Raw genomic sequence first — 13171 nt, 5'->3', positions numbered from 1 at the left:
TTGTAAGAAGAAGGGGACATGCCACACTTGTCCCAACTTTTTGGGGATTTGTTGACACCATGAAATTCTGATTCAACATATTTTTCCCTTAAAATGGTACATTTTCTCAGTTTCAACTTTTGTTCCGTGATTTATGTTCTATTCTGAATAAAATATTAGAAGTTGGCACCTCCACATCATTGCATTCAGTTTTTATTCACGATTTGTATAGTGTCCCAACTTTTTTGGAATCCGGTTTGTATATAATTTAATCTTGTGCTGTCTTGTATCTCGATCACGAATCCCCACGTCCGTGTTTTGGCCTAGTTATAAGCTATCTCGGGTTGGTTTCTCACCCCATATAATCCTGTTAGCAGACCGGGCTTATATCAAACGAGAAGCTGGTGGCAGATTACCCGGGCTGAGAAAGCGCGGTTTCACTGCGGCAGTGAAATGGCTCTCTCAGCTTGTTGCCTCTCTGTGCCCGCGTGGCTCTGTGTAAACTGTACCAAGCTGACCTTACCTGCTCCTCCAGGAGGGCGTAACGTCACGTCTTGGTAACCAGGAACCATACCACATCTCGTAGTTGACGTCAAGCGGGCACGAGGGGTGGTATCCATCACAAATACAAAGATTTTGAGGCAGACCTGATGGGCAGGAGAGGCCATAAAAAGCGGTCATAAAAGTTCATTACCATACTTACTGGCCTCCTCTTACATCACAGGCCAGGGGGGTTGTGGGGGACTCTATAGACCCTTTTTAACACATGTATGGAAAAAAAAACAACTGTAATTTCTTTGGTGATTACTAGCTGATAGACTGACCGATATTTCCTCTTCCCCAGGCAACTAAACTTAACTGCCTTGTAATGTATTAAGTTATGTTTTTATCCCTTTTTTTTCAAACTGTTATTTTGCCCTATATGTATATGTTTGTATATTTTATGTTGTATTTTCTATGACAACACCATTGTTTGTACACATTGTCCTTTTTGATATTAAAGCTTCACTTTACTAAGAGCCTTTTTGTGTTCCAGCGATTCCATGACCCTAGAAGAAGCGTTACTTATATTGCATTATTAACCTGTGAATGCTAGCAGTTGTAGAGTGTACTTAGGTGTTATTTAATGCAAGATGTCTCGTCAGCCTGATAGGATGAGTGGTGCCAGCTAAGGCTACTTTCACACTAGCGTTCGGGTGTCCGCTCGTGCGCTCCGTTTGAAGGGGCTCACGAGCGGCCCCGAACGCATCCGTCTGGCCCTAATGCATTCTCAGTGGAGGCGGATCCACTGAGAATGCATCCGCCTGCCAGCGCTCAGCCTCCGCTCCGCTCAGTGAGCGGACACCTGAACGCTGCTTGCAGCGTTCGGGTGTCCGCCTGGCCGTGCGGAGGCGAGCGGATCCGTCCAGACTTACAATAGAAGTCAATGGGGACGGATCCGCTTGAAGATGACACCATATGGCTCAATCTTCAAGCGGATCCGTTCCCCATTGACTTTCAATGTAAAGTCTGAACGGATCCGCTCAGGCTACTTTCATACTTAGAAAATTTTCTAAGTTTTAATGCAGATGGATCCGTTCTGAACGGATGCGAACGTCTGCATTATCGGAGCGGATCCGTCTGATGAAACATCAGACGGATCCACTCCGAACGCTAGTGTGTAAGTAGCCTAAGATTGATTAGTTTTGGATGACGGAGTGCTAACAGAGGGAGGTCCGGAGTGACCCTGCAGGCCCCCATCCTGACATACCCCAAGAGACTTGCAGCTGAAATTGCAGCAAAAGGTGGCCCTACAAAGTATTGACTCAGGGGAGCTGAATGCAAATGCACACCACACTTTCCAGAATTTTATTTATTAAAAAGTTTACTCTATTAGAGCTGTATTTACTAGAATGTGGAAATGAGAGGTTTCTGATTCAGCTCTGCTATTTCTGGAGTACTCCAACCTGCATGCCTCTAGCACTCCCACACATGCAGTCAGGCTTGATTCCTCACTACCACAGGCAGCTTCAGACAGTCAAGACAAATGCTGCTGAACATTTTAATTAAATATATGTACATCATGCAGGATTATTCTGTGGTCTAAAATAAGAGACAAAGCAGCCGCATTATAATTAAAATGGCAAAGATAAAATCACTTTAAGGCTGTTACAGACTGAAAACAAGCAGTAGATTCTCTTTAGCCACCATCTGTTTAAGCACCCTTCAAAATACTGTGCTGATCGACAATGAGGAGCCACTCAAGCAGCAAAAGGTCTTGCCGGATTGCTTGCAACATTAAATACCTAAAGCACATTTTAATGCACGACATTCTATTCTGCCTGAAGTTACATTTGTGAAACAAGCACTTTTTAATGAGTATATAGGCAAAGTAAACCTTAAAGGGGTTTCCGGGAATGAGTTAAAATTACCGCAAGCAAGGACTGGTTAACCCCCCCCTTGCAGAACTTGCAGAGGGGTCCGAGCCTCAGCACACATTACACTGTTTTACAATAGAAGGTAATGATGTGATCCTGTCTATGATATGCTATCATGGTCGAGCAGCCTGACAGGAACAGTGTAACTGTTGTTTCAGTTTATTTTAATATTGTGTATGGACAGGGAGGTTATACTTTTGTAATACACTTTATTGGGGAAAGATGTTTCCTTGTACTGGAAAACAAGTTTTAAAGAGTTTTGTTAGGAAAGCTGTAACTGAACATTGCTAAGTAGAGTCTGTCTGCAGCATTCTTCTGAGCACCAAAGACACCTGTATGTAACAAATTAGCTAGGCAGGGATAGTTATGGCACATAGTCAGGGACTGGGGTAAGGACAAAAGGCAGGCTGGAGGCCTCTTTCTGTTACACATAGGGGTCTACTGGTTATAAGAGTCTAAGAGTATCTGTCAAAACGCGGATCTCAGATTTTGATGTTGAATCTAATAAAAATAGTTTTAATAGGACAGTGCTGGAATCTGCATATACATGGTTTACCTTACTCTAGAACAGGCATGCTCAACCTGCGGCCCTCCAGCTGTTGCAAAACTACAACTCCCATCATTCCCTGACAGCCTACAGCTATCATCCTACTGAAGGGCATCGTGGGAGTTGTAGTTTTACAACAGTTGGAGGGCCGCAGGTTGAGCATGCCTGTTCTAGAAGCTCCATGCACACTGATGTATATCCTGAGGTGATGAGCTGATATGCGATTTCTTTTTATTATATATCGTAGAACCTGGTAGTAACATTTTATTCCCCAAAATTTAGTAATCAGAATTAATGTTTTCTGCAGCTCAGTTCAGTATCCCACTCTAGGTAAATCCTATTCACAGAGCTACAGGAGCAGAGATTTGAGCTGCTTAGGCCTGAAGGACTGATTCAGTTGTCCTTGAGCAAGTGAATATAAGAGAAAAAATAATAATCACTGACTTTCTTTCACTGAGCAACAATGTAATAGCTCTACATAGAACAAAACTGTAGATTTCCTTTTCAACAATTGTTGTACTTAGTGTGTATAATTAACACAAGGTACCAAAACCCATTATATTGCTGAATCAAATGGTCACTGTACTTTCAGCAAACATTTTATAAATGAATAGTACAGGTGAATTTAAGAAACTTTGTAATATACGGTATCTTATGACAGAAACATTTTTTTTCTTCCTCTAACAACTCATACTCCTCACCCCTCCTATCACTATAGATTTTGTGGGTATCATGTATGTGTATGAGTCTTTCTCACTGCACATCACTACATCACCCCTCCCCCTCCATAGACCTCCATGGCCAGCATGAAATCTGATCTCTCAGTGAACTGATAGCTCTCTTGTCTCTAAAGATAGAATTAGGTCTGTATTAGACCTTTCAAAGGGTTTGCCAGATCATCTCAAACAAGCCTTCGTAGGAACACTCATTAGCGATAATGTGCCTGTGTAAAAGTGCTGCCAATTACCTGATGAACGAGCAAACATCGGACAATCGCATATTTTATGAATGCTAAAAATTTGTTTGCTGGTAGCAAATCGTGCTGTCTAATCACACTCTGCTGCCAGCAAATAATTATTCTGTATGGGGACAAGCAATGGCATTAGCGATTGCTCCTCCCCATACTATGGAGGAGATCACTATATGCAATAGCAGGGGGCTCCTTCACTGGCAAGCAGGCGATTGTTGGGAAGGAACTCCTCCTTCCCAACAATCGTAATGCTCATCTCTAGGTCTAATACAGCCCTTAGCAGAGAATGGGGCATTTTTCTCTGATAAGATATATTACATCGTTTTTTATATTCACCTGTACTATTGCTTTATGCAAAGTTTGTTGTATAAACTTTGACAGTGACCATTTAAAGGACTTGTTGTAGTGGTATCTTATTGTACATGAATACTGATTAGAAGACCTAAGTCAATAGCAATAAGGAATCTTCCTATTGCAGAACAACTGAAGATTACCCATCATCTTTATTGATGTTCTTTTCAGCGTGGATCTTTAATTTATAGTTACGGTTAGAAGAAAATGTAAGGTTCTTCCAAAGTGCATGTGTTTAACAAACCATATTTAATAAAGGCACATCCAAAGAAAATATTCTTACATTGCATCTTGACCTCTACATGTCAGGAACCACTTCTCTTATTACATGGATATTGCAGTTATCTTTCTAGTCATCCATAAATTATCATGGCTGTAAAGTATCTATTGAAACGGCACATAATTGCAGATTTGGCACGTTTTAATGACCCAAGACTGACATGGTGGAATGAGGACACGTGCTGTGCCTTCTTGTCACATGAGAAATGCAAATTTTAAGCAGCAGGGACTAAGTTTCAAGAGAAACATGATAGTGAAACAAATGCAGATCGCATTGTTTTTAAAAAAATCTCTAGGGTATGCTGAGTGAATGTTCACATAAGTGATACTAAACATGATGCTGTCATACAGTAAATGTTACAAAGCATGAACATACAGGGTATTAATCACTTTATGTAGAAAAGATACATAGCTCATTCCAAGTCACATAATATTATTTTCTGAAACCCACTGGACATTGCAAATCATCCTTGTCCAGCAATAATGATAATCTTTTCAGCACATTACATCATGTTTATTAGCAATATACAGTAATATACCATGCATATAAGTATTTTTTGCAGACAACCCTTTCTATCTTCCTCAACGAAATGAAAGTGTCTTCAGAGGAACATGTTACCTTCTTATTGGAACAATGGATATGCGGATCGGTGGAGTTTAGAGATTAGGTCCTACATCTACGTACAGAGAGAAATGGCGGATATCCACCTGTGGAAATGCTTGGCGGCTGATGGTCAACCCCCTAAATCATAACTAAAAAATTTAAAATCAGTAAAACTACCACTTTTGACATTGCCAACCACATTACCAGGATCAGCTGACAGAAGTACCAGAGGATCTTTGGATGGGACCAAGTTTTGACACAATAATTGTCCTTAAAGCTTCAGCAGAAGACAACTCTATTTGAAGCTTATTTGAAGACCATCCCTTGTTGCTAGTGTCAATAAATAAATAGAAATAAAATAAAAAGTGGATATGCATGTTTTCTACATAGTTTGATGGTAGGCAGGCACTCCTCTGGTGGGCCAAACACAATCCTGGTTGACTATTAGCACAAAAGGTTTAATTCACTATTTTGTATAATTTATCAACATTTTAACAGTGTATAAAAGAAAAAAGTTGTTACATTTAAAAAATTTAAATTCACTACAATATCAACCCATTCGGTAACACAAGTATTGTGTTCAACATTTCTATAGAGTAATAGGGCCTTAGGGCTGAGAACATAGATTCCAATGATAACATCATCTGGCATATCACTGTGACCTTTCTGAACATGATTTTAAGGGGGAAATTAAGGCCACAAATTGGCCACAAATGACTGGCAGAACTTTTCTAATGTACATGAATGCACGTTTCTATGACAGAAGTTAATGCATTAAATTAAATACAATCAGTGGGTCATTAGTGTAAGTTAAATTATTCTAAAATGTGAAATAAATAAATACACATTTGTCTGTAAAAATAAATTAATATGTGTTACGTAGAAAGTGCTGTGTGCACTGTCTATAAACTGGTTCTACCTAAGGTTACTAAGATCCTCAGGGTATGGCCTAGTTTCCTGATGCAGTTTTGGAAACCAAAATCAGGAGAAGATCATAAAAGGAGACCAAGTATTAAGGGCAGATACAACTTCTCCTCTTTTTTGAATTCACTCCTGGTTTTAGCTTCTAAAACTGTGTCAGGAAACCTGAACATGTGGCCATAGCCTAAAAGTCTGGTGGGATTTAAACCAGAAACCAGATTACAAATGATGATGTATCTACTGCACTGATCTTCAACCTGTGGAGGCACTCTAGTGGTTTTAAAAACTAAAATTCTCAGCATTCTAAGAGTTGTAGTTTTGCTATCACTGAAGAGCCTCAGTTGGAAGACCATTGATCAACTGCATAGAGTTTGTCATTATGTTTACTTGGCGTTTGGTTTATTTTGTGAAATGTTTATCCTTTACCAAGGAAAAGTTTTGTGGAATTAACAACTGGACAGCTCTGTGATGAAATAAGCATGGAAACTGCATATACATTAAGAAAATATCTGGTTGAATTGCTGAGTCACGCGGATAAAAGTTGTCCTCCTGCTTAGCTCTTTCAGCTTGGCAGCTCCTACATATGTGCAAGTGGATCGCAGTCCTCCTAAGATGTCTCGAACAGTGTTATCCACGTCTCCTCTGTAAGGAACCTCCACTGTCCTGCCTTCTGATGCCCTGGAAAGCAAAATATATAAGGAACATGATCCAGGATAACGCACTTCAGTCACATTTATTTTACCAGCAGCTCTGAAAAAGAGTTAACTGTAAATGTGATATATAAGGAATTCCTCCTGCATTCTAGTGAGCTGTCACATGAACTGTCAGATAGTTGTCAGTACTAGTTAAGGTGATTGATAGTAATGCATTTTTTTAACAAGTGCGGTCCATTATGCGATGTAATTATATTTTCCTGTCAGTGAATGCAAGTAACTCCCTGGAGCTGTGAAGGGAAGGGGGCATAACAAGGGGAATAAAATCACATTGCTGGTGAGAGAGAACTAGTTAAGAGGACCGAGAGAAGAAGCACCAAGACAAAGAGCAGGTGAAGAGAGAGGAACAAGGCAGTGAAGTTTCTCTAGCTACATAAAACTTGCCAACTCAGTAAAAAGAAAGTCATCCATTAGAGCTTTTCACAGATCATATCTGCCGATGTAGGTCAAGGAGAATTTTTATTGCAGGACTGCTTTAAGGGGGTATTCCTGCCATCACAGGATAGATGATAAATATTAGGTTGTAGGGGTCTGACCCATAGATGTCATCCACATCAACCACTAGAACAGGAGACCCCAGTGTCCTGTACTTCTTCACAACACATCCACGGTAGGCAGGAGATCCATGGAGTGATGGCCGAGCACTAAAGCTGCCACTCCTACACTTAGCAATGTAGGAGTAGCAATTTAGGAGTAGCTGTATGCAGCTGTTCACATATCTCCTCTAGAACGTTATAGAGTGGAAATACACGTGCTCGACCACTGTTCTGTACGCCTCTTGCCTCCATGGATGGTGTAACCATCAGTAGGTGCATTTATTATATATCCAGTAAAAAGGTGATAATATCCCCTTAATCATTTGAAGGCAGAGGCCTGATTAAAATCTATCCAGAGCCCCCCCCTTCCCCCTGCCTTTTTCTACCTATAAATTTAAATTACATTATGTGTGCTACATGTGTCTGTGTTTTCCTGTAACTTTCATATACACTGCTCAAAAAAAATAAAGGGAACACTTAAACAACACAATGTAACTCCAAGTCAATCACACTTCTGTGAAATCAAACTGTCCACTTAGGAAGCAACACTGAGTGACAATCAATTTCACATGCTGTTGTGCAAATGGGATAGACAACAGGTGGAAATTATAGGCAATTAGCAAGACACCCCCAATAAAGGAGTGGTTCTGCAGGTGGTGACCTGACCACTTCTCAGTTCCTATGCCTCCTGGCTGATGTTTTGGTCACTTTTGAATGCTGCCGTTGCTTTCACTCTAGTGGTAGCATGAGACGGAGTCTACAACCCACACAAGTGGCTCAGGTAGTGCAGCTTATCCAGGATGGCACATCAATGCGAGCTGTGGCAAGAAGGTTTGCTGTGTCTGTCAGCATAGTGTCCAGAGCATGGAGGCGCTACCAGGAGACAGGCCAGTACATCAGGAGACGTGGAGGAGGCCGTAGGAGGGCAACAACCCAGCAGCAGGACCGCTACCTCCGCCTTTGTGCAAGGAGGAACAGGAGGAGCACTGCCAGAGCCCTGCAAAATGACCTCCAGCAGGCCACAAATGTGCATGTGTCTGCTCAAACGGTCAGAAACAGACTCCATGAGGGTGATATGTGGGCCCGACGTCCACAGGTGGGGGTTGTGCTTACAGCCCAACACCGTGCAGGACGTTTGGCATTTCCCAGAGAACACCAAGATTGGCAAATTCGCCACTGGCGCCCTGTGCTCTTCACAGATGAAAGCAGGTTCACACTGAGCACATGTGACAGACATGACAGAGTCTGGAGACGCCGTGGAGAACATTCTGCTGCCTGCAACATCCTCTAGCATGACCGGTTTGGCATTAGGTCAGTAATGGTGTGGGGTGGCATTTCTTTGGAGGGCCGCACAGCCCTCCATGTGCTCGCCAGAGGTAGCCTGACTGCCATTAGGTACCGAGATGAGATCCTCAGACCCCTTGTGAGACCATATGCTGGTGCGGTTGGCCCTGGGTTCCTCCTAATGCAAGACAATGCTAGACCTCATGTGGCTGGAGTGTGTCAGCAGTTACTGCAAGACGAAGGCATTGATGCTATGGACTGGCCCGCCCGTTCCCCAGACCTGAATCCAATTGAGCACATCTGGGACATCACGTCTCGCTCTATCCAACCAACGTCACTTTGCACCACAGACTGTCCAGGAGTTGGCAGATGCTTTAGTCCAGGTCTGGGAGGAGATCCCTCAGGAGACTGTCCGTCACCTCATCAGGAGCATGCACAGGCATTGTAGGGAGGTCATACAGGCACGTGGAGGCCACACACACTACTGAGCCTCATTTTGACTTGTTTTAAGGACATTACATCAAAGTTGGATCAGCCTGTAGTGTGTTTTTCCACTTTAATTTTGAGGGTGACTCCAAATCCAGACCTCTATGGGTTAAAAAATTTGATTTCCATTTTTTTTTTGGTGTGATTTTGTTGTCAGCACATTCAACTATGTAAAGAACAAAGTATTTCAGAAGAATATTTAATTAATTCAGATCTAGGATGTGTTATTTTTGTGTTCCCTTTATTTTTTTGAGCAGTGTGTATATATATATATATATATAATGTTAAATTGTGAGTAAAATGTAAAATTAACAAAATTAAACATACACATACAACACCTGCATAAAGTTGCCATGCTGTCCCCAAGGGCTTCCTCTGATTTCATTAAAAGTTTAATTAAGTTAGATCTGGAGTTTTGTAGCAGAAAAACAGATATCCTACAACTATCAAGATATATTAAGAAATTTATCAGCACCGAATAATGAACCTAAAAATGACAACGTGTAAACAAGTTGGTAATTTTCTTTAAAATTGTATTTCAGTATATACAACCATGAAAGGCCAAAATGGCTGCAAATTCCAACCAGATGTGTTTTTTTATCTACTAATGTCTACTGGAAAACTGACAACTGACATACTTGCTCCTCTCTTCAGGTTCTCATACACATTAGATAATGATTGCACAACCATTTCTGGCCTTGGGGGACACATTCCCAGATTGAACCTCAAGGGCCTCAATAAAACTTTGAAAGGTATTATTAGGCTACTTTCACACTCGCATTTGGTGCGGATCCGTCATGGATCTGCACAGACGGATCTGTTCAGATAATGCAACTGTCTGCATCCGTTCAGAACAGATCCATTTGTATTATCTTTAACATGGCGAAGACGGATCCATCTTGAACGATATTGAAAGTCAATGGAGGACGGATCAGTTTTCTATTGTGCCATATTGTGTCATAGAAAACGGATCCGTCCCCATTGACTTACATTGTGTCAGAACGGATCCGTTTTGCTCAGTTTTGTCAGACGGACACCAGAATGCTGCAAGCAGCGTTTTGGTGTCCGCCTCCAAAGCGGAATGGAGACGGAACGGAGGCAAACTGAGGCATTCTGAGCGGATCCTTTAACATTCAGAATGCATTAAGGCAAAACTGATCCGTTTTGGACCGCTTGTGAGAGCCCTGAACGGATCTCACAATTGGAAAGCCAAAAAGCCAGTGTAAAAGTAGACTTACAATCTACAACATGTATAGCATATCCTCCTTTACACCTTTCTAGAGTACCACACAAGAGTCAGGTGTCCCCCTTTCTGCCTATATACACACATGGACAAAATGATTGTTACCCTTCCATTAAAGAAAGAAAACCCCACAATGATCACTGAAATAACTTGAAATGGAAAAAAGTAATAATAAATAATACATTTCTGAAAATCAGCTAATGAAAATCAGACATTGCTTTGGAATTGTGGTTCAACAGAATAAATAAAACAAATAATAAAACTGGCCTGGACAAAAAAAATTGAAAATAGTTTGACCATAGGGGTATGTTAAACTAAGGTGTGTCCTGTAATTAGCATCACAGATGTCTTCAAACTTGTAATCAGGGTGAAAAATAGTTACTGTAATGTTTGGTATCATGGTGTGTACCACACTGAACATGGACCAAAGAAAACTAAGGAGAGAGTTGTCTCAGGAGATTAGAAAGACAATTATAGACAAACATGTTAAAGGTAAAGGCTATAAGATCATTTCCAAACAGCTTGATGTTCCTGTTACTACAGTTGCACATATTATTCAGAAGTTTAAGGTCTACGGGACTGTAGACAACCTCCCTGGACATGGCCGCAAGAGGAAAACTGATGACAAATTGAAGAGACTATAATATGAATGGTAACCAAAGAGCCCAGAACAACTTCCAAAGAGGTTAGAGGTGAACTTCAAGGTGAACGTACATCAGTGTCAGATCGCACAATCCTTCGCTGTCTTAGTCAAAGTGGACTTAATGGAAGACGAGGGAGAAACCACAATTGAAAGCAAATGATAAAAAAAAACGAGGCTGGAATTTGCCAAAATGTATATTGACATGCCAGAAAGCTTCTGGGAGAATATTCTTTGGACAGATGATACAAAACTGGAGCTTTCTGGCAAGTCATATCAGCTCTATGTTCAGAGATGCAAAAGTGAAGCATATAAATTAAATAATACTCTACCTACTGTGAAACAGAGGAGGCTCGGTTATGTTTTGGGGCTGCTTTGCTGCATCTGGCACAGGATGTCTTGAATTTGTGCAGGGTACAATGAAATCTCAAGACTATAAAGATATCCTGGAGTGAAATGTGCTGTCCAGTGGCAGAAAGCTTCATCTCAGTCATAGGTCATGGGTCCTCCAACAGGATAATGATCCAAAAAACATCCAAAATATCTAATAATGGCTAATATCAAACCATTGGACCATTCTGAAGTGGCCTTCTATGAGCCCTGATCTAAATCCTATTGAACATCTGCTGAAGATGTTAAAACATACAGTTTGGAGAAGGCACCCTTCAATCCTGAGACAGCTTGACCAGTTTGCTCACAAGGAGTGGGCTAAAATACTTGTGGACACGTGCAAAAGTCTCATTGATAGGTAAAGAAATGCTTGAAAAAGCTTGATTGCAGTGATTGCCTCAAAAACAAGCCTGTTGGTCACTAGATGGTTGGGGACTAAAAAGAATGGCATTGCAGGTTTCATGGGGCCCTCAGACCACTGCACTCCTGCATTACATGAATGTCAACCAAGCCTGCCAATTTTGGCAGGCCTAAAGTGTATATGGGTGTGCCAACTCTCCCCTAGTAGTATATGGGATGTCCTTTTGTTCTCATGGGTAATAGCAGGTATATTCCAGAGGCTAACTCAACTCTCCCCATTGAAAAGACGCTTGGCTGAGCAGAGCCTGCCTTTTGTATGAGAAGGATGGGGAGGAATAGCTGTTGGACAAATGAATGTCCAGTAGCTAAAGACCCTATTAGACTGCACGATTATCCAGCCATTTATTAGGAACAAGTGTTTATAGGAATTGGTCCATATTATCGAGCAGCTGAGCAGTCAATGAACATCTCTGTGTGTCATCAGAAAAATGCTGCCGTTAATCCGTAGAACTGAAAGAGTGAGGAATGACTGCGGAAGCAATCCGTCCTGCCACAGTCAGATGTGATTGGCTTGGGCAATCAGGCCGATGCAAATGAGCGCTTAAGGATATGTTAACATCCTATGGTGTATGCCCACCTTGAGTGTTAATGAGTGGAAAATAACCTACTAAGTAAAATATAAAAATAACAATTTCTGTCTTATCATCTTGTCAAAAGGGACTCAGAACAATACTTTCCCAAAGGCTACATAAGGGAATAAATTAGCTGATGAAGAACATAGCATCAGAAGGCAATACATGGCAAATCCTGTGAGGTATCATCGATGACAGGCTGGAGTGTATAAATATGTCTTGACACTATCTTCACACTTCACCGCTACGGAAATGTAAAAGAGAAAAAAAGTCTGCCTGGGAGGATATACTATACACTGGGCTTTTTCTTCACCTAATTATCTCTTTACAGTTTGTCACATGCCCATGCTCAGCTATTAGCTCTGGATATATATATATATATATATATATATATATATATACAGTACAGACCAAAAGTTTGGACACACCTTCTCATTCAAAGAGTTTTCTTTATTTTCATGACTATGAAGGCATCAAAACAATGAATTAACACATGTGGAATTATATACATAACAAACAAGTGTGAAACAACTGAAAATATGTCATATTCTAGGTTCTTCAAAGTAGCCACCTTTTGCTTTGATTACTGCTTTGCACACTCTTGGCATTCTCTTGATGAGCTTCAAGAGGTAGTCCCCTGAAATGGTTTTCCAACAGTCTTGAAGGAGTTCCCAGAGATGCTTAGCACTTGTTGGCCCTTTTGCCTTCACTCTGCGGTCCAGCTCACCCCAAACCATCTCGATTGGGTTCAGGTCCGGTGACTGTGGAGGCCAGGTCATCTGGTGCAGCACCCCATCACTCTCCTTCATGGTCAAATAG

At 41.2% G+C, this 13171-nt stretch overlaps 1 protein-coding gene across 1 annotated transcript in view; it reads right to left on the bottom strand.

Annotated features, from left to right (window-relative positions):
* Nucleotides 1–6433: 6433 nt before the first annotated feature.
* The window catches only part of GMPR (guanosine monophosphate reductase), a 92380-nt gene continuing 85642 nt past the window's right edge, over nt 6434–13171 (bottom strand). Inside the window, exon 9 of the mRNA XM_040432995.1 lies at nt 6434–6746. Within this exon, the coding sequence (XP_040288929.1) occupies nt 6566–6746 (181 nt within the window). The 3' untranslated portion in view covers nt 6434–6565. The remainder of the gene's footprint in view (nt 6747–13171) is intronic.

This window comes from Bufo bufo, chromosome 5 (genome assembly GCF_905171765.1).
Source record: "Bufo bufo chromosome 5, aBufBuf1.1, whole genome shotgun sequence".
NCBI lineage: Eukaryota > Metazoa > Chordata > Amphibia > Anura > Bufonidae > Bufo > Bufo bufo.
This window is presented reverse-complemented; position numbering and strand designations above follow the sequence as displayed.